At 40.5% G+C, this 22,495-nt stretch overlaps 1 protein-coding gene across 7 annotated transcripts in view; it reads left to right on the plus strand.

Moving 5' to 3' along the window:
- Ensa (endosulfine alpha) overlaps positions 1-20,525 on the plus strand; it is a 38,188-nt gene extending 17,663 nt beyond the window's left edge. For 2 of the 7 annotated variants that reach the window (XM_046421628.2, XM_046421629.2), the window contains one exon: positions 19,600-20,525. Coding sequence is in view for 1 of the 7 variants with exons in the window: in XM_046421629.2 (XP_046277585.1) it covers positions 19,600-19,633 (34 nt within the window). In the remaining 6 variants the exon portion in view is untranslated. Of the gene's footprint in view, positions 1-544; positions 622-1,245; positions 1,364-3,734; positions 3,817-19,599 lie in introns of all 7 variants that reach the window. The other 5 variants (XR_009224675.1, XR_009224671.1, XR_009224673.1 and 2 more) reach the window with 5 other exon arrangements.
- Positions 20,526-22,495: the final 1,970 nt, after the last annotated feature.

The following is a 22,495-nucleotide window of genomic DNA, read 5'->3' on the forward strand; positions in this document are numbered from 1 at the left end:
GAGCTACATCTCCAGCTCTTTTGTTGTTTTTATCTTTTTGTTTTTGTTTTTGTTTTCACTTTAGGGCTAAATTTTAATAGAATGTGAGTTTGAACTCATACACTAAAACCCTTAAAATTACTGATTGGTTCAAAGTAGTTTTATGGAAAAATTAATCTGTAACAAAAACTTGGCATTGAGTGTAAAGGCTCCACTGTTATTGACCAAAGCATACAAAGGTTCCAAGGGGCAGGATCAAGAACGAGGGACTGGGGCTGGGGTTGTGGCTCAAGCGGTAGCGCGCTCGCCTGGCATGCGTGCGGCCCGGGTTCGATCCTCAGCACCACATACAAAACAAAGATGTTGTGTCCGCCGAAAACTAAAAAACAAATATTAAAAAAATTCTCTCTCTCTCTCTCCCCCCCTCACTCTATCTTTAAAAAAAAAGAGATCTGACAATGTCTAGTGAAATGTAAAACATAATACTTGTAGAATTTAAAAAAAAAAAGAACGAGGGACTTGGACATTTACAGCAGCAGGCATTTTCTCTTCCTCTTCTTGACAGGAGGTGGGCAGAGAACTGCTCGGATAGCTTCATCAAACAGTCTTGAGGCCTTGCTGTGGGAGTGCTGAACACTCCAGGTATTTTACAGCACCAGTCTCCTTAGCCATGACTAACCCTTGTGGATAGGTGATGGGAGTCAGCTTCTTCTCCTTCAGTTCCTCAATTGTGTCTTTATCATCCCTAAGATCAAGTTTAGTTCCCACTAGGATGATAGGAGTGTTGGGACAATGGTGTCGCACTTCCGGATACCACTTTGCACAGACATTTTCTTTTTTTTTTTTTTTTTTTTTTAAATATTTATTTATTTATTTTAGTTTTCGGCAGACACAACATCTTTGTTTGTATGTGGTGCTGAGGATCGAACCCGGGCCGCACGCATGCCAGGCGAGCATGCTACCGCTTGAGCCACATCCCCAGCCCCTTGCACAGACATTTTCAAATGATGAAAACATCTGTTTGTGGATAGGAGAGGGGACGCAATCTGTCATAATCTTCTTGTCCAGCTGAATCCCATAAGCCCAGATTCACTGGTTTCCCATCTACCATAACATTGGCAGAATAGTTGTCAAAAAACAGTGGGGATATATATACTCTCCAGGAAATGCAATGTTGCATAACTGATCAATAGGCAAGTTTTACCTACAGCTCCATCTCCCACCACCATACACTTGACGGCCTGCTTATCTTGTTTTTTGAGACAGGGTCTTGCTATGTTGCTGAGGGTCTCCCTGAGTTGCTGAGGCTGGCCTTGAACATAAACTTCTCCCACTTCAGTCTCCTGAGTCTCTGGGATTACAGGTGTGTGCCACCACACCCTGTGTGAGTACGATTTCTTGAACACATTGATTTATTTCAGTCTTCCTCATCTCTGTCAGTGTCATTACCCTGTATCTAGTTTTTCCAGAAATGGACTCCTTCCTTCCTTCCTTCCTTTTTTTTTTTGTATTGGGGATTGAACACTGGAGCACTTCATCACTGAGCTATATCCCCATCCTTTTTATTTTTATTTTTTATTTTGAGACAGAGTCTCATTAAGTAGCTGAGGCTGGCCTAGAATTTGAGATCCTCTTGCCCTAGTCTCCCAAGTCACTGGGGTTATAGGAGTGTGCTGTCATGTCTAACTAAAGACTTCTTTTTTATTTCTATATTTAAACCTTAATCTCAAACATGAACTGTTTATTGCTACCTCTCTCTCACTTGAATTGCTGTAGTTGCCTCCTAACCGGCTTCTTCTTGCATCAGCATAGTTTATTATCTAAGCATAGACAGTGTACTTTTTAAAACATATCAAGCTGGATGTGGTGGCACATGCCTATAATCCTAGTGAGTTGGGAGGCTGAGGCAGGAGAACTCCAAGTTCAAAGACAGCCAGCAGTTTCCAGGCCAACATCAGCAATTTATCAAGACCCTATCTCAAAGAATAAAAAGGGCTGAGATGTAGCTCAGCAGTAGACTTGCTCTGGGCTTAATTCCCTGGTACCACAATAATAATAATAATAGTTAAATAAATATATATCAGATCACATCACTCCCTGATCAAAACCTGCCAGTGAGCCATGTGTGGTGTTGTACACTGCCATCCCAGCTACTTGGGAAGATTTCAAATTTAAGGCCAACCTGGGCAATTTAGCAAGAGTCTGTCTAAAAAATAAAAAAAGGCTGGGGGAGAGCTGGGTGTTATGGCACACACCTATAATTCCAGTGATTCAGGAGGCTGAGGCAGGGAGATTAAAGTTTGGAGGCCAGCCTCAGCAAATTAGCGAATTCTTAAGCAAATTTAGATCCTGTCTCAAAAAAAAAAACAAAAAGAACTGGGGATATAGCTCAGTGGTAAAGCACCCCTGGGTTTAATCCCCACTATTAACCAACAACAACATAAAAAGTCTAGAGATGTAGTTAGTGGCAGAGTGCTTACCTAGCATGTGCAAGTCCAATTTTGCATTGCCAGCAATGAAAAAAAAAAAAAGTGAGGGAGAGGTCTGGGATGTAACTCAGTGGCAAAGCATCTGCTTTGTATTCACAAAGTCCATTCAGCCCCCAGTTCCAAATAAATGAATAAAAGGCATCTGGAGAGTAGCTGTGGATATAGCTGAATACAAGAGTGCTCCTAAGTTCAGTCCCCAGTACAGCAAATAAATAAATTAGATAGATGATAGATAACAGATTAAAAAAAAAGTGGGGGGCTGGGATTGTGGCTCAGCTGTGGAGCGCTCCACCGCTCACCTAGCACGGGCGGGACCCGGGTTCGATTCTCAGCACCACATAAAAATAAAGGCATTGTATTGTGTCCATCTACACCTAAAAAATAATATTAAAAAAAAAAAGACTTAATGGTGGTAGAGTACTTGCTTTAGTGTGCTCAAGGCCCTAGATTCCATCCCCAGTACCACAAAAACCACCAAACAGGGCTGGGGATGTGGCTCAAGCGGTAGCGCGCTTGCCTGGCATGCGTGCGGCCCGGGTTCGATCCTCAGCACCACATACAAACAAAGATGTTGTGCCTGCCGAAAACTTAAAAATAAATAAATATTTAAAAAAAAAAAAAACAAAAAAAAAAAACCACCAAACAACAATAACAAAACACCTTCTGATGGCTGTCTATTTGGGATAAAATCAAAATAAAGCCAAATTTCTGGGGCTAGGGTTGTAGCTCAGTGGTAGAGCACTTGCTTAGCATGTGCAAGGCACTGGGTTCAATTCTCAATACCATGTCAAAATAAATAAATAAAATAAATGTCCAACCACACACACAAAAATAAATAAATAAATAAATATTGGGGAAAATAAATTCCTTTGCATGGCCTGTAAGATCTTTTGTGCTTTGGTCCCTGCTCTTTTTGTATTTCCTTTCTCTATAGCCACATTATGCTCAAAACACACTTGCTCTTTAAATATAGTGAAACTTATCCAGATGCGGTAGTGCATGCCTGTCATCCCAGCAGCTTGGGAGGCTGAGGCAGTAGGATCATGAGTTCAAAACGAGCCTCAGCAAAAGTGAGGTCCTAAGCAACTCAATAAGACCCTGACTCAGTGGTCGAGTGTCCCTGAGTTCAATCCCTCATATAAATAAATAAATAAATAGATAGATAGATAGATAAAGTGAACTTGTTCTTTATACTGCCTTTACATTTTGTGTTCCCTTTACCTGTAATGTGCTTCCCCTAGATTCATGCCTCTTCACCATTTTCAGGACTCTACGCTTCCTTGGAGATGCCATTCTGATAATGCTATCAAATCATCCTATCCCCTTCACTTTCTGCTGCAGTTATATGGTAAACAATCATTGTTTTCTTCTTCATTACTTTCTTCCAAGAATGAACATTTCATTAGAATAAGAACTTTGTCGTATTTATTGATAAATTCCCAGCATCAAAAATGGGAATTTGGGCCAGGCACAGTGGCATTGTCAGCAACAAGAGGAATGGTGTTTGGCCAGGTATGGTGGTGCAAACCTGGAATCCTAGCTACTCAGAAGGCTGAGGAAGGATGATTGCAAGTTAGAGGCCAGCCTTGACAACTTGATAAGACTTGTCTCAAATTTTTCAAAAGAAAGTGGAGATGTCACTTGATGGTAGAGTACTTGCATGGCATATGCAAGAAAGAAAGAGAGAGAGAGAGAAAGGGATAGAAAGGAAGAAAAGGAAAGAAAGAATGGTGTTTGGCACATAAGTGATCAATAAATATTTATGGGAGGAATGAATTGTTCACTAACTTTATAGTTCAGATTAATATGTAAACATTCAAAAAATATAAAGACTTTGCTAATCACCGTGGCACACATGTATCATCCCATTGACTTAGGAGGTGGAGGCAGAATGATTTAAAGTTAGAAGGCAGCCTCAGCTACTTGACACTATCTCAAAAAAAGTGGGATGGAGTGGGGGGGTTTGGGATGTAGCTCAGTGGTAAAGCATCCCAGGTTCAATCCCCAGTACCAAGTAAAGAAGAAAAATAAAAAAGTTTGACTTCTTTAAACAGGGTCTGGATGGCAGCAGCAATGGATAAATAAGCAGGAAAATAAAACCTTTAATGAGAGAACATAGACTGTCACTCTCCAAGCAATGCTGTGTCTACCTTTTGGGAAACTTCTACATGAGCCAAATGCTCACATTATCAGCCAAGGGATGGCTTTCTCTGTAAGAGGTTAAAATGTCTTCTTGGGCTGGGGATGTAGCTCAGTGATACACTTGCCTACCATGTGCAAGGCACTAGATTTGATCCTCAGTACTGCAAAAGAAAAAAACAAGTGTTATTATGACAGTAAGAGAGACAGCATTAACTACTGATAACCACATTGTGGTGGTGACTTCTTCAGGTAAGAAACATTTTGGTATGAATTGCAGCTAGGAGTCTCATATTCCCATGTATTAGTCATGTGATAATTTTTAATGTTCTTTTTATAGTTAAATATACAGTAGCCAGGAATAGTGGCACACACCAACTCAGGAGACTGAGGCAGGAGGATCCCAAGTTCAAGACAGACCTCAGCAACATAGAGATACCCTGTCTCAAAATAAAAAATGAAAAGGACTGGGGATATACTCAATGGTAAAGCACCCCTGAGTTGAATCCCCAATATGGGGATAAAAAAGAATGAAGGTCTGGGAGTGTGACTCAGTGGTTGAATACTTGCCTAGCATGTATGAGGCCCTGGATTCAATCCCTGGCACCACAAACAATAATAATAATGAATAAACTTCAATTTATTGATAGAGACACTGGATAGTTAAGTAGAAAACAATAATAATAAATGAACTATAGTTTAGTGACAGAGGCACTTAGTATTTAGGTAAGAGTTTTTTTAAACCTTTTCAGACATTTATCATGGATGGGTAATAGAGATTAAAATAAAATATGAACTTGGTAATTAAACTTATTATAATATTTAGATTGAAAATACTGGACTGAATAGAATTTGGTTCACACAATGTGTGAACTTTTCTCATATTATCCATATATTAACAACTGGAGTACACCATCAATAAGCATCATTCTGCATTCAGTGGTACATGTCTGTGATCCCAGTTACTTGCAAGTCTGAGGTAGGAGGATCACAAGTTCAAGGCCAGTTGGGCAACTTAGCAAAACCCTATCTCAAAAAATAAAGAGGGCAGGATGGGGGGGCATGGGAAGAATAAAGGAACTTTGATTGGGCAAAGCGGGGGAGGGGACATGAGGATAGGAAAGATGGTGGAATGAGGAGGACACTATTACCCTAGGTACATGTATGACTGTACATATGGTGCAACTCTACATTGTATACCACTAGAGAAATGAAAAGCTGTGCTCCATTTGTGTACAATGAACCAAAATGCATTCTGCTGTTATATATAACTAATTAGAACAAATTAAAAAAAAATAAAGAGGGCTGGGAATATAGCTCAGTGGTAGAGCACCCCCAAGCTTCCATCTGCAGTGACTTTTTTTAAAGTGTTTTTAAAGAACAGACGGGTTTCATTTTTTGTTGTTGCTGGGAATGGAAGCCCAGGGACTTGTGCATGCTTATCAAGTGCTCTGCCACTGAGCCACACTCTCAGCCAACAAACATCATTCTTTCTTTTTTTTATACTAGGGATTTAACCTGGGTGGGGCTTTATTTCTGAGCTACATCCCCAGCCTTTTTTTTTTTAGGTAGTCTCACTAAGATGCTTAGGGTCTCACTAAGTTGCTATGGCTGGCCTCAAACATGTGATCCTCCTGTATTAGCCTCCCAAACCAGTGGGATTACAAGGGCATGCCACCACACCCAGCTCACACACCATTCTTTCTTTCTTTCTTTCTTTCTGGGTACTAGGGATTGAACTCAAGGGCACTCAACCACTGAGTCACATTCCCTGCCCTGTTTCGTATTTTATTTAGAGACAGGGCCTCACTGAGTTTCTTAGCACCTTGCTTTTGCTGAGAATAGCTTTGAACTCATGATCCTCCTGTCTCAGCCTCCCGAGCTGCTGGGATTACAGGCATGCACCACCACACCCAGCTCTCAAGCATCATTCATTGGGGGTAGGGGCAGTACAAGGAATGGAACTCAGGAGCACTTGTCCACTGAGCCACATCCTCTATTTTGTATTTTGTTTAGAGACAGGGTCTCACTTGAGTTACTTAGGGCCTTGCTAAATTGCTGAGGCTGGCTTTGAACTTGCGATCCTCCTGCCTCAGCCGCCTGAGTTGCTGGGATTACAGGCATATACCACCCTGCCTGGCTCAAGCATCATTCTTGATGTAGTGCCAGTTACCTGCTGTATAGTCCCAAACTCAATTAGTAGCATCAAATATTTATAGAGTATTTACATTTTTAACCAGATACAAAACTCTCATGTTTGAAATTCAAATATCAGCAGATTTATAGGGGAATTTTTTTGGCACAGCAACTTACTGTTACTAAAATCACTCCATGTTGTACCACTTACTCAGAATCACAAACGGAAGTCCTGGTATCATTCAGTGATCATGAGTCCTGGCTTGACATTTATGTCCGTGTCTGGAGTGTTTTGTGTAATTAGGGAAGTCTGAGTCATCCTCAAGCTGCTGCTATTGCATTTCTGAGTCATTTCCTTTTCCACTGACCCATACTAGGTACAGCTAGTTACAGAAAATATCCACGAGGGGCATGGTTGCACAAGCCTGGAGTCTCAGTTACTTGGAACGTTGAGGCAGGAGGATCCCTTGAGCCTAGGAATTTGAGATCAGCCTGGGCTTATCTCTTAAAAAAAGAAAGAAAAGAAATATCCCAAAGTACAGAGTTTTGTAACTAAAGGAACATAAAGATCATTGAGTTCTATGTACTTGTTTTACAAATAGTGAAACCAAGATCTAGAAATCATATCTGCTGCAGTTTGCTTTTCTTATACCCAAGGCCCTTTGTAGAAGCCAATTTCAAAGCAAATTTGGACTCCAGTTTAGATTATTTTTGTTAAAACCCTCATACTTGTTTTGGAAGTCTGAGAGGAACTCAGAGCCAGGGAAATAAGTAGACAACTGGTATCCCCTTACTGGTGCTTCTACAGTGGACCAAGGAGAGGCCTCCTGACCTCCTGGTCTGTTCTTAATTTAGGGTTTCTCTTTCTTTCTTTCTTTTTCTTTTCTTCTTTTTTTTTTTTTTTTGGTACCAGAGATTGAACCCAGGGGCACTTAACCACTGAGCCACATCCCCAGCCCCCCCCCTTTTTTTGGGGGGGTGTCTTGCTAAGTTCCTCAGAGCCTGGTAAGTTTCTGAGGCTGGCTTTGAACTTGGGATCCTCCTGCCTCCACCTCTAGAGCCACTGGGATTATAGGCCTGTGCCCCTGCCTGGGTTTCTCATTCTGAACCAGGTAATTCTTCGTTGTGGGGGCTGTGCTATGCATTTCAGAATGTTTAATACCATCTCTGTCTTCTTCTACCCATGAGTTGCTTTGTTGGAGCAATCAAAAATCTCTAGGAGGTCTGGAGATGTGGGTCAGTGGTAAAGTGCTTGCCTAGCATATGCCAAGGTCCTGGGTTTGATACCTAATATGACAAAAACAAACAAAAAGTCCCTGGAATGAGAACCTAAAGCTGACTCTTCTAACTCAGGCCTGGACCCATTTAGTTCTTATAGTACTGCCTGTTATTCCTGAACCCTTGTACCTGGCTTCTCTTCCCCACCTTTCCCCCTGGGGCTACCGCACCTTTGCATTGGATCCTCCAACCTTTGTCTACCCTCAGTGGCCCCGAAAGTGGCACCTGGGTGAAAATGGGAAGCAAAAACTTCTACCCTTCCCCTCTTGCACTAAGGGGATCCCCCAATTGGATAGGAATTTACATAACTGATAAAAATAAGACAAAATATGTGCAAAGCTTAGCTATGAATCAGGGCCTTAAAGCCCTTTCTGGACTGGGGTGCTCAATAGGAGAGTTTTTGACATGTGTGAGGCCCTGCAATCAATCTTTAGCACTGCAAAAATAAATAAATAAATAAATAAAAAGAGCTGGAGTTGTGGCTCAGTGGTAGAGCAGTTGCCTGGCATGTGTGAGGCCCTGGGTTGGATCCTCAGCGCCACATATAAATAAATAAAAGGTCCATTTACAACTAAAAAATATATTAAAAAAAAGAATTCTTGGGGCTGGGGATGTGGCTCAAGCGGTAGCGCGCTCGCCTGGCATGCGTGCGGCCCGGGTTCGATCCTCAGCACCACATACAAACAAAGATGTTGTGTCCGCCGAGAACTAAAAAAAAATAAATAAATATTAAAATTCTCTTTCTCTCTCTCTCTCTCTCTCCTCTCTCATTCTCTCTTTAAAAAAAAAAAAAAAAAAAAGAATTCTTTCCCCACCTTGAGGGTGTGCTGAGGGCTGCAATAAATGAGGACATACCAAGGGATTTTCTGTACTTAACTCAGTGGTCCCACTTACTTCCCTTAGCCTACACTCATCCTCACCGTCCTCACCAGTGCCTAAATTAAACAACAATGCAAGCTGTGTTGTCATAGAAAGACAGAAAACAGATGTTGCTATAGAGATTTAAACACATCTAGAGTTGTTTAGTTGAGTGGTTAGAAGTAACAGCAGTTCTTCCAGGACCTTCCTTTTTTTTTTCTCCTTCTTAATTTTCTATTTCCCTGTCTCTTCTATTCATTTTTATGGTCTCACTCCTACTCCCAGATGCCACTTCCCACCCACCAATGATACTATTAAACATCTCCTTTGCCTCAGAAGTCACAGTTTAAGAACAGAATTATTTAAGTTTTTTTTAGAATTTTTTTTAAATATTTATTTATTTTTTTTAGTTTTCGGCGGACACAACATCTTTGTTTGTATGTGGTGCTGAGGATCGAACCCAGGCCGCACGCATGCCAGGCGAGCGTGCTACCGCTTGAGCCACATCCCCAGCCCAGAATTATTTAAGTTTTTGAGCCTCAGTCCCTTCATCTATAAATGGAGCAGTGGTGCTCACCCGTGATCCCAGCAGCTTAGGAGGCTGAGGCAGGAGGATCACAAGTTCAAAGCCAGACTCAGCAATTTAGCTAGGCCCTAAGCAACTCAGTGAGACCGTGTCTCTAAATAAAATACAAAAAAAGGCTGGGGATGTGTCTCAGTGGTTAAGTGCCCATGAGTTCAATCCTCGGTACCAAAAAAAAAAAAAAGTAATATGGGAATAAAGACAAAATAAACTTTATATAGAATTTGTTAAAAATGAAATCAGATACATTAGCTGGGCATGGTGGCACACACCTGTAATCCAAGTGGCTCAGGAGGCTAAGGCAGAAAGATTGCAAGTTCAAACCCAGCCTCAAATCTGACATAATTTTCATATGTATATATATGAATATACCACAGTGAATCTCAATATTGTGTATATCCACAAGACTGGGGTCCTAATTAGAATAAGATATATTTCATGTTTGTATAAATATATGAAACAGATTCTACTGTTATGTATAGCCAAAAAAAAAAACAAATTTTTTTTTAAAAAGCCAGCCTCAGCAACTTAGTAAGACTCCAAGTAACTTAATGAGACCCTGTCTCAAAATAAAAAATAATAATTAAAGAAAAATGGGGGATCAGGGATATGACTCAGTGGTTAGGTGCCCCTGGGTTTATTCTCCAGTACCGGAAAAAGTAAAGAAATTAGATATGTGGGCCATGCATGGTGGTGCACACCTGTGGTCCCTAGACTCAGGAGACTATGACTCAATGGTAAAGTGCTCCTGGGTTGTCCCTAATACCCACCTGGCACATACCCTGACTCAAAGCAAAAGGTTGGAGATGTACTTCAGTGGTAGAGCACACCTGGCTTCAATCTTCTAACCAAGAAAGAAAGAAGGAAACTAGATATGTGAAAAGGAATATGTGTTGTGGCTGGCAAAGCAGATGCTTAATAAGAATTTGGTTCTTTTTTCTTTCTTACTTTTTTTTTTTTTTTTTTTTTGAGACAGGCTCCCTAAGTTGCTTAGGACCTTGCTTGAGTTACTGAGGCCGACTTTGAACTTGTGATCCTCCTGCCTCAACCTACCTAGCCATTGGGATTACAGGTGTGCCCCACTATGCCCAGCTCCTTTTTATTTTTTGAGACAGGATCTTGCTAAATTACTTAGAACCTCACTAAATTGCTGAGGCTGTCCTCAAACTTGCAATCCTCCTTGGCCTCTGGAATGAATGGGATTACAGGCGTTTCCCATTTTAGAAATCTTGACCATACTTCTCTGACAGTAGTAAAGTAGGAGGGTCCCTTATCCTATTTAAGTGACAGAAGAGCAGAATTGTACAAGAAGCTGGTTGCTTTGTTTTATCTTTGTTCTGTTAAGCTGGAAAATTGTTTTAGGGAAACAATCTAGAATGTCCTCTATGTAATCTGAGATGAAAACCACAGGGAACAAAATATATAGGACACAAAATCATCCTTGCCTAGCTAAAATGGCAGAGGATGAAGGAAGGAAGCAGAATGCTCTCTGAACCTTTCCAATTTTTCTTTTCTTTTTTGGTACTGGAGATTGAACCCAGGGGCGCTGTACCACTGAGTTACATTCCCCACCCAACAGCCTTTTTTAAAACTTTAAATTGCCCAGATTTGCTGTCTGAGAACATCACATATTTATCATAGAAATAGATGTTGATACTCGTATATTTTACCTCCTCCTGTCTCAGCCCTTCCCTCCTGGCAGCTGGGATTATAGGTGTGCATTGCCATGCCCTGTAGCCTTTGGCTTTTCCTAACATCTTCCAGTAGACCCTTGTCGCAGACGCTGACTACACTGGTGTACAAGCCCCAGGCTGCGGCTTGTTCCTACTGCAGAATTTATGTGTGCCCTTTGAGGGTTCTGACCCCCCTAAAAACAAATAAAAATACAACATCTTGTATTTTGGGCAAGCATGGTGGTAATCAAAGCCATCTAATTTTTTTTTTCCCTTTTGGTACTAGGGATTGAACCCAGGAGCGCTTAATCACTGAGCTACATCCTCAGACCTTTTTTTTTTTTTTTTTTTTTTTGAGATAAGGTCTCACTAAGTTGCTTAGGGCCTCACTAAAGCCGATGCTGGCTTCGAATTGGAAATTCTCCTGTCTCAGCCTCCTGAGTTGTTGGGATTATAGGCATGTAACACTGTGCCTGGCTAGAATAATTATGGTATTAAAAATTAAATTTCCAGGGACCGCTGTTGTAGCTCAGTGGTACAGTGGTACAGCGCCACAAATAAATAAATAAATAAATAAATAGTATTATGTCCATTGCAGAAAAAATTCTAAAAAAAAAAAAAATTTAATTTCCAGCTGGGCACAGTGGCTCACACCTGTAATCCCAGCAGCTTGGGAGGCAGAGTCAGGAGGATTGTGAGTTCAAAGCCAGCCTCAGCAAAAGTTGGGGAGGTGGGCTCATGGTTAAGCACCCCTGGGTTCAATCCCTAGTACCAAATAAATAAATAAATACATTTCTAATATAAAGATAATATTATTTTATAAAGCCAGGCATAGTAGCACACATCTGGAATCCTTGTGACTCAGAAAGCTGAGGCAGGAGGATCACAATTTGAAAGCCTTTGAAACTTAGTGAGACCCTGAATCAAAATAAAATAAAAAGCAGGGCTGGGGATATAGACCCCTGGGTTAAATCCCTAGTACCACATACACACACAAAAAGACTATTTTATAAAAATTTAATGAAGCTCAGAAAATATCTTTTTCTCCACACTAGTGTTTGAGCCCAGAGACGCTCTACTACTGAGCTACAACGCCAGTCCTTTTTTAAAATTTTGAGACAGGGCCTTCTGAAGTTTCCCAGGCTAACCTCAAACTTGAGGTCCTCCTACCTTAGCTTCATAAATAGCTTAGATTACTGGTATGAGCCACCATGCTTGGCAGAAAAAATAATTTATCTAAAATCACTGATTAATGACAGACTCTAAAACCCATGGCTGTTCCCCCATACCACAATGTACAATTTTTATAGAGAATTAAGTTTATCCTAGTCATAAGCAATGGATTTTAGTGGGCTATAGACCTTAATGTGGCTATTGTAGTTGAACACAATACCTTTATTTTTTATTTATTTATTTTTATGTGGTGCTGAGGATTGAACCCAGTGCCTTTCACATGCTAGGCAAATGCTCTACTGCCCAGCCCCTGTGGCTATTTTTATCCCTAAGTAGAGCATGGTCAGTCTCCTTCAAACCAATTTGATGACTACTCTATGACTTGTCTATGAAATATGACTAGATCACATAAACTGCAAATAAGGAATGGGAAAGGGTGTAAAAAGGATGAGAAAAGACATTTTACACATAGTATTTTAGCTTTATTTATTTATACTTTGGCAGTCTGGGGATGGAAATCAGGGCCTCACATATGCCAAGGAAGCACTCTGCCACTGAGCTATCCCTGAGCCCTTTTTTTAAACAAAACTTTTCTGTTGGTGCATTATAATTATACATAATAGTGGGATGCATTATGCCATATTTGTCCATGTACACCCCAGCCCTTTTTTATATACATGTAATAACCACACCTAGCATCACATAAAATTTTAAACTATATGTTTCAGATAAGGTACCAAAATATAATAGATATGAAATTCCAAAGGAAGATATAATTCTAAAACAAATTTCCAAGGACCAGTTCCACAACTCTTGACCCTTCTCATCTATTTCAAGAGTATAAAAGTGAAGATAGCATTTACAAAAGAACCTACTTTTCAGGTAGGTAGTAAGATAGAGATTTAGGATAAAGAGAGAGATACTGAATCTTAAAACATTCATAAGCCAATAAGATGCAGAAAACACAGTTGAGCAACAGGCCCTTGACCCATGCCCTTATAAACTGAGGGAAATACACAAGTACAGGGAAAAGTGGCATGAAACTGTGCAGCTCCACCCTGGATCCACCTCCAGCCGGGGCTCCTGATACAGCCTTCTATAAACATTGGACCCCAACCCTCCAAGGGGCTTCTCACTCTTGAGATAGCCTGAATTCTCCCTTGAATACGTGTCTTCTTTCCTAAATAAACCTCTGTCTGTAAACGGACAACTAGCTGGGGATGTTGCTCAGTGGTAGAATGCTTGCCTAATATGTGCAAAGCCCTAGGTTTGATCCCTGGCACCACAAAATAAACAAACAAAAATTGACAACTAATACAAACCTTGAGCCACTTGTAGTTGCATATGCCTGTAATCCCAACTACTCAGGATGCTGAGGATTGCAAGTTTAAACCCAGCCTGAGAAATTTAGAGGGACTCTGACTCAAAACAAAACTAAAAAGGGCTGAGGGTATAGCTCAGTGGTAGAGCACTTGCCTAGCATGTGTAATCCTTAGTACTGAAGAGGGGAAAAAAACATTGTGATGCAAAAAGCCCAGCTGTATATTTTGAACAACAGGCCCTTGGCCCATGATCCTATAGAATGAGGGAAATACATGAGTGCAGGGGAAATTGGCATGAAATTTCATACCTATAGGCACTTTTATTTTTATATCTTTTAAATTTTGAGACCAGGTCTTATTAAGTTGTCAAGGCTTTCCTTGAACTTGATATCCTCCTGTCTCAGCCTCTCAAATTGCTAGGATTACAGTTATGTGCCACTGCCCCCAGCCTATAGGTATTATTTTGGATTGTTTTGATTTCATAATAATATATGAACGAACCAGGCATGGTGACACATGAGGCTAGCTTCAGCAAATTAGTGAGGCCCTAAACAAATTAGTGAGACCCTGCTCAAAATAAAAATAAAATGGTCTATGGCCAGGCTTGGTGATGCATACCTAGAATCCCCATGGCTAGGGAGGCTAAAACAGGATAATCCCAAATTCAAAGCCAGCCTCAGTGCAAGGTGCTAAGCAATTCAGTGAGAACTTGTCTCTAAATAAAATACAAAACAGGGCTGGGGATGTGCCGCAGCCCGGCTGGCTGGGCAAAATAACCGTGGGGTGACGAGCAACTTGTGTACATTGATACAGCAGGAGTAGGAGCCGTTTATTGTAGGACAACAGAGGTATTTATACATTTTGCACAGCTTATCTTAATTAGCATAAACTAGATACATCAGTCAACCAATAAGGAATCTCCACACTTAATGGCTCCCTGGCATTACTTCACAAACCACTCCCTCTGGCAAAATGCCAGGCGATATCCTAACTTGTTTACAGACTCTAATAGGGATGCGGCTCAGTGGTCAAGTGCCTGAATTCAATCCCTAGTACCAAAAAAAAAAAAAAAAAAAAAAAAAATACAGCTGAGGACATAGCTCATTGGTAGAGTACTTGCTTAGAATGTGCAAGACCTGATTCAGAACCCAGCATTGGGAAAAACAGAAACCTGCAGGAGAGGTCAAAGCCTTCTTTGCTATTATCCAAAATCCCTCTTTCCTTCTTTCATTCCAGAGATAAACACTGTTTCCTTTTGGTTATGTATCTTTATTAAATAAATATGGAAAATATGGAAAGATACATAACCAAAAGAAGTTATATACTTACAGAAGTATATAGTTGTATGAAACATTTTAAAAAATTTTTTAAACTATATTTATTTTCATGTGGTGCTGAGAATTGAACCCAGTGCTTCACATGTGCCAGGCAAGTGTTCTACCACTGAGCTACAGTCTCAGCCCTGAAACTTTTTAAATAAGGTAATATAATCTCAGAAACTCCAGTGGCTGAGGCAGGGAGAAGCAAGTTTGAGGCCAGCCTCAGCAATGTAGAAAGACCCTGTCTCAAAATAAAAAATAAAAAAGGACTGGGAATGTAGTTCAGTAGAAAAGTAACCCTAGGCCCTAGGTTAAATCCTCAGGAAAAGAAAAAAAAAAAAAAAAAAATCCTGCATCAGCCTCCTGAGTAGCTGGGATTGGGATTACAGGCCTGCGCCATGAGGTCTGGCTACTTTTTTTCTTTATAATTATTATATACAGTATTTCATAGTAGGGATGTATCACAGTTTAACCATTCTGTTTTGGGATATACAGAATGTTTTCTTGTTTTCATTCTTTTTCCTATTATGTTTCAGTGAAAATTCTTCATATCTCTTACAGATAAGTAGAAATATTTCTCTAGGGTAAATATTGAAAGATTCAATTGCTGGGTCAAAAGGAATGTAAATTAATGCATGGGGGCTGAAGATGCGGCTCAAGCGGTAGCGTGCTCTCCTGGCATGCGTGCGGCCCGGGTTCGATCCTCAGCACCACATACAAACAAAGATGTTATGTCTGCCGAAAACTAGAAAATAAATATTAAAAAAAAAAATTAATGCATGGGCTGGGACTATAGCTCAGTGGTAGAGCGCCTGCCTTGCACATGTGAGGTACTGGGTTGGATCCTCAGCACCACATAAAAATGAATAAATACAGATATTGCGTCCATCTACAACTAAATAAATATTTTTAAAAAATTAATGCATACTTACAAATTGTCCTAAAGTGATTTATATTCCCAACAACCTTGTAAGACTATACCCCTAGGTGTTTCCCCCATGCCTTTGTTAACATTTGATGTTAGCAGTCTTTTAAATTTTTACTCCTATGAAAGATGAACAAGTTACTAAATACACACATGCACACACACAATTATATATAAATATATGTATATGTGTGTATATGTATGTAAATTTATGTATATTGTGGGAGACCAACCTCACACATGACTAAGTTAACTCCCCTGTTGGGCGTTGTGGCGTCAGGCACCCATGCTGCTAGACTGCCCTGCTCTTCTAGGGTTCAAGGGACTGCCTTGCTACAGCCCCATGGGTGGAGCTAACTCATCTGTTCCTTTGTAATATAACCCCTTGCTGTGTTTAGGGTAGAATGGTCCATGGATGTGCCTTGTATGTGTCCCCTTCTCTTACTGTGCCCTTGAGTGTGGCCTACCCAGGTGTCAGTCAACAGTGGACATCATGAAAATAGACTCAGCCCCCTGAAACCTGACCCCTTGCCTCATCTGAATAGCTTCTCCTCAATAAAAGGGGTCAGCGCATGCTCTTGCTCTCTCTCTTCCTGCAGACCCTTAAGGTCAGAGGAGCCGTCACAGCGACCCCAAAGAAAAAGGTATTTGTGTCTCGTGTGTGGTTATTCTGCGCAGAGCCAGGTTCACCTGGAATGACCCCTGAACCTTTTAGTTGCGAGAACAGAAACCTGGCAGTATATGTCACTTGCATTTTTTTTTTTTTAATTTTAGTACCAGGGATTAAACCACTGAGCCATATCCCCAGCCTTTTTTTTTTTTTATATTTATTTTTTAGTTGTAGTTGGACACAATACCTTTATTTTATTTATTTATTTTTATGGGTGCTGAGGATCGAACCCAGGGCCTCACATGGGCTAGGTGAGTGCTCTACCACTGAGCCACAGTCCCAGCCCTCAGCTTTTTTGTTTTTTTTTAAACATTTTTTTAGTTGTTGATAGACCTTTATTTTATTTTTTTATATGTGGTGTTGAAAATCAAACCCAGTGCCTCACACATGCCAGGCAAGTGTGCTACTGTTGAGCCCCAGCCCCAACCCCTCCCCAGCCTTTTTTTAAGTAGTAGACAGATACAATACCTTTATTTTATTTATTTTTATGAGATGCTGAGGCTCAAACTCAGTGCCCTCACACATGCTGGGCAAGTACTCTACCACTGAGCTACAACCTCAGCCCCATCCCCAGACCTTTTTATTTTTTACTTTGAAACAGGTTCTCACTAAGTTGCTAAGATTGGTCTTGAACTTACAATCCTGGCTCCTTGTATGTTCTTTATGTTTTAATTGCTTTGCCTATATTTCTGTTGGTTTTTCTAAGCAATTTTTACAGCATATTATGCCTTATCTCATGTATATTCTTGAACTTTTTTCTTTTCAACCTTGTTCTGGAGGTTAAAGAGAAAAAGTTCATTTGACCCATTTAAACTACATCTTGACTTGGCCTGCTAAAATTTCCTTGTATTCTGATTTTGCTATCCAACATATTCATTATCCTTCCACATTCTTGATCTTGTTATCTACAAATATAGTTATCTATCATCAAAAAAAAAATTTAAGCAGTACTGGGGATTTAATCCAGGGATATTCTACCACTGAGCTATATCCCCAGCCCACCCCTTTTTTATTTTTGAGACAGAATGTCACTCAATTACCAACACTGGCCTGGAATTTGAGGTCCTCCTACCTTAGCGTCTCAGGTAGTTTTTGTTTTTGTGGTAATGGGGAGTGAACTCAGGAGCACTTTACCACTGAGCTACATCCACAGTCCTTTTTTTATTTTATTTTTTGTATGTAGAGACAGGGTCACATTAAGTTACTGAGGGTCTCTATAAATTGCTGAGGCTAGCCTCAGCCTCCTGAGTCACTGGGATTATAGGTGTGCACCACCATGCCCAGCTCATTCTTATATCACCTGTTTGGGTCAATGACAATTCTGCCACATTCTTTCTGGCTTCATTTCTTCCCCTATCTACCCTAGAGTCCACAATGTCTCAAGATACTTTTACTCCATCCTTAATTACCTTTGTTCTTTGGTCCCTCACCACTCCCTAGTCCTAGATCAGTAACCTTTATACTTATTTATTCATTCAAGAACTATTTATCAGCTGGGTGTGGTGGAAGGCTGAAGCAGGAAGATCACAAGATCAAAGCCAACCTGGACAATTAAGAGACCCTGTATCATAATTTTGAAAAATTTTTTTACAGGGTCGGGGATGTAGGTCAGGGGTAGAACACTTGCCTAACATGCACAACAGACAACAACAATAAAAGGAAATGTTTCTGAGGCACTAGGTATTAAGGATAAAGACAGGTTTTCATCACTCTGGCTGTTGACTGCTGATTTATGGGAGATGGTTAGTTAGCTACCAGAGGGAACTGGAAGGGAGACAGATGCCTTGTGAAATTCCCACAGATGTGCTCCTTAAGAAACTTTCTCTAGGGCTGGGGATGTGGCTCAAGCGGTAGCACGCTCGCCTGGCATGCGTGCGGCCCGGGTTCGATCCTCAGCACCACATACAAACAAAGATGTTGTGTCCACTGAAAACTAAAAAAATAAAATAAATATTTAAAAAAAAAAAAAAAAAGAATCTTTCTCTAGTCCCAGCTCTGGCTTGTGTAGACCACCTTGTAGTCTACCTCTAAAGGAAAATAGATAAGTGCCAAATTCCCCAGCATTTATCTGTTGATGACATGTAATTTCCTGTCTGACTAAAGACAAGGATCTTTTTGCAAAGGCTTTTTAACTCAATCCTTTGCTCTTCTCTCTCTTCTGCAGTATTATACCATATCAATTGTCTCTTCTCCTTTGTAATTTCTTTCATTCCACAAGGCAATTCTCTTTAACCTACAATCCCTTAACCTTTTTCCTCCTTATTCTAAAAGTCTTCCACTCAACCACCCTTCAGCAGCTTTGGGGGAGTGGATAAGTGCTGAAGCAGGAGGATCGCAAGTTCAGGGTCAGCCTCAGCAACTTAGCAAGACCCTCAGCAACTTAGGGAGACCCTGTCTCAAAATAAAATAAAATAAATAGGACTGGGGATGTAGCTCAGTGGTAAAGGGTTACCGAATTCTATCCTCAGTACTAAAAAAAAAGTTATACTTTCTGGGCTGGTGATATAGCTCAGTTGGTAGAGTGCTTTTATGCATAAGACCCTGGGTTCAACCCCCACCACTACAAAAAAAAAAAAAAAAGAAAAATGTTGTACTTTCTATCCTAATTCAATTCAACTATTGACTCTTTCAGCTTTTTGCTTCAATATTAAATCTCCCTCAAAATATTTTAATTTCCAAATACAATGGCTTCTTTTTAGTCTTTATCTGAATTTTAACCTCTTGCCTTTCTAACTCCTGACTTTCTTCCCTTCATACATTCAAAATAAACAAAAAAAATTGTGTGTGGAACTACTAATTTAGCCCAGGAACACCCTACCACTGAGCTATACACCCAGCTCCTTTTTTTTTCTTTTCCATATTTCTTGATTGGTGCTTTATAGCTGTACAACCACCCTTGTTTTTTATTTTATTTTGAGACAGGGTATGACCCAGTTGCCCAGGCTGGCTTTGAACTTGTGATCCCCTTGTCTCCCCTCCTGAGTTGCTGAGGTCACAGATGTTGGCCACCATGTCTGGCTCTGGAAGGTTTTACTGATTCCTTTCTGTGTGCCAGGCACAGGGCCACGGTGCTGGGAAGACAGCAGTGAAGGCGAGACTGTGCTCTCACAGAACCTACAGTGACGGAATAGTGACAAGTAACCGACTTCCACTTCCAGCAAGACAACAGACCAGATGCTCTACACAAGCACTCTACTACAAAACACCAGCTTGACTATATGAAAAACAAAAGCATGAAGCCAAAAATATAAAGCATGTATGACATCAGACACCTTTAATCCTAGCTACTCCAGAGGCCAAGGCAGGAGGAAGTTCAAGGTCAGTTTTGGCAATTTAGGGAGACCTGTCTCAAAAATAAAAGGGCTGAGTATGGAGCTCAGTGGTAAAGTGCCCCTGGGTTCAATCCCCAACACCACCAAAAAAAAAAAAAAAAAGTAAAGCTGAAATGTTGGTGATCATTCTAGAGACATCTGCCAAATACTCAGTGACAGAGCTTCAACCTTAACGGTTTCACAGGGGATAGTGGACACAATCTGCGTAAAAAGTAGCTGAGTCAGGATCCCTCTGAAGCCAGATTTAAAGTTAGGTAGTCAGTGTAGTTAGGTAAATCGGGTCTAATATCGAGTGAGATCTAAAATGGAGGCCATGTTGAGAATGAATTCCGGGAAAAGTTGAGCAACTCTTGGAATGTTAATGAAGTCCCCAGAAAAGCCCTAGGCCCAAAGTCCATCCCAAAGAAGTGTTAATGAACAGCCCCCAGCAAACTTGAAGGTGCTGACTCAGAAGTCCTTCCTGCCCAGATTACTTCTTTGGCCCACCTGTGTCCCACCCCTCGGGCCTTCCCACCTACATGCCATCACTGAAAGAACTATAAAAATGGGAAACAGCCGCACTTCCACGGATTCCATCTCTTGGGTCCCCTTCTTCCTCCAGGAGAAGTCTTTTCTGCAATCCTTTAATAAACTTCTAATTTCTACTCTGCCCTTGCCTCGGCGTGCTTCTCTGGTGTTATTCTTCAACATTGGGGAAGCCAGGACTTGTCACCGGTCAACAGCGGCACCTCTATATAAGGGAAGGATTCCTACAGGCTCTCAATGAAAGAATAAACCAGAAAATACCCACTGTGAGAAGAGAGACAGCAAAGAAATGTCCCTATGTCAATATTACCTTCGAATCAGGGGGGGAAAGACCTTCCCTAGCAGTTCACAAGCTAGTCCTTTAATGAGCTTATGGCCTAAATTCATACTACCTTAAATAAAAAGAAAAATTTCACTCTTTTGTACTGGGAATTGAATCTAGGGCTTTGTGCTTGCTAGGAAGCCACTCTACAGGGAACACTAAGCTACATTCCCAGATCCCAGAATTTAAAGTATAGGTTGGTAGTATCACCAGGCACTTCAGAGAAATAAACATAAATCCTCTCTTTTTTTTTTAAATGCACCTTTAATTCAAATCTTAAAAAATTCCTTACAGGGCTGGGATGTAGCTCAGTGGCAGAGCACTTGCCTTGTGTGTGGGGTGCTGGGTTCAGCATTGCCCAAAATAATCAATCCTTAGAGATAAAGTTTCTTCAAATATGAATTCACCAATAAAAAGCCCAAAACACAAAATAACAGGAAACAAGGGACCATGAATGAGAATGAGCAAAATCATAAATAGCAGAATTAGGCCTACAGAGACTATGGATATTAGAATTATAATACAGCAAATAAATGTTACCTTTTAAAAGTTTTTAGTTGCTGAAAATATTGCTAAATTGCTGAGACCAGCCTCAAACTTGTGATCTTCACATCTCAGCCTCCCAAGGTTCTGGGATTACAGGTGTGAGCCACCACACCCCCTGAAAATAGGATCTTTAAAAAGGTAATTTAAGTTAAAAGAGATCAAGAGAGTGGGCCCTAATCCAACACAATTGGAGTCCTTATAAAAAGAAACTAGGTGGCTATTTCTGCCTCTGGAGATTGCCAGCATTCAGTGCATATTCCTTACTTTACCCTAAAGGGTCTCTCTTGAGATAGCCTCTTCTTCTTGAATAAGTATCTGCTTCCCTAAATAAACCTCTGTCTATGCCTTTGGAAAAAGAGAGATTAGATCTCAGTGAGGAACAGAAAAAAAAGACTGTGAAGACACAGGGAAAAGATAACTCTCTATAAGTAGCCTCAGGAGAAACCATCCTTCAAAACCTTGACTTTAGGATTGCTAATTTCTGAAGAAAACAAATTTCTGTAAATTAAGCCATTCAGTTTGGTGTTTTGTAACAGCAGCTCTAATAAACAAAGACATAGAAGATTTATCTTTGATTCTTCTTTGATTTCTCTTTTCCTAATCCATCCATAGAATGTTGGTGTTCCCTCAGAGTCCCATTAGATCCTCTTCTCTCCTCCCCTATAGTCTCCTGAAGGAGAAAGGATCTGAAATTAGACCTGAATGCTAACTACCATTTAAAAACTGGCTTAGATTAGTTCTTCAATCTACATTTAAGGGGCTGGGGATGTGGCTCAGGTGGTAGCGCGCTCTCCTGGCATCCGGGTTCGATCCTCAGCACCACATACAAACAAAGATGCTGTGCCCGCCAAAAAACTAAAAAATAAATGTTAAAAAATTCTCTCTCTCTCTTTAAAAAAAAAAAAATCTACATTTAACTTTCCCTTTTTGTAGAAATGGGGCAGGGAATGTAGCTCAGTGGTAGAGCACTTGTCTAACATATGTGAAACCCTGGGTTTAATCCTCAGCACCACCAAAAAAAGGGGTTGAGTAGAAACATCTCACATAGTTGTTTCTTATCTCATGAGAATTACCTTTTATTCAGTTCTCCTTATGTGGAAGGACAGGGCTAATTGTTCCTTTATCTTTTTGTTTATTTTATGGTGCTGGGATTGAATTTAGGACTTCAAGAATGCTCAGTTTCCCAAATTGCCCTGATTACAGACATGCACCACTGTGCCCCAAAT

Source organism: Marmota monax, unplaced genomic scaffold (genome assembly GCF_021218885.2).
Source record: "Marmota monax isolate L192 unplaced genomic scaffold, Marmota_monax_Labrador192_F-V1.1 WCK01_AAM20220418_F8-fsc00108, whole genome shotgun sequence".
NCBI classification, from domain to species: Eukaryota; Metazoa; Chordata; class Mammalia; order Rodentia; family Sciuridae; genus Marmota; species Marmota monax.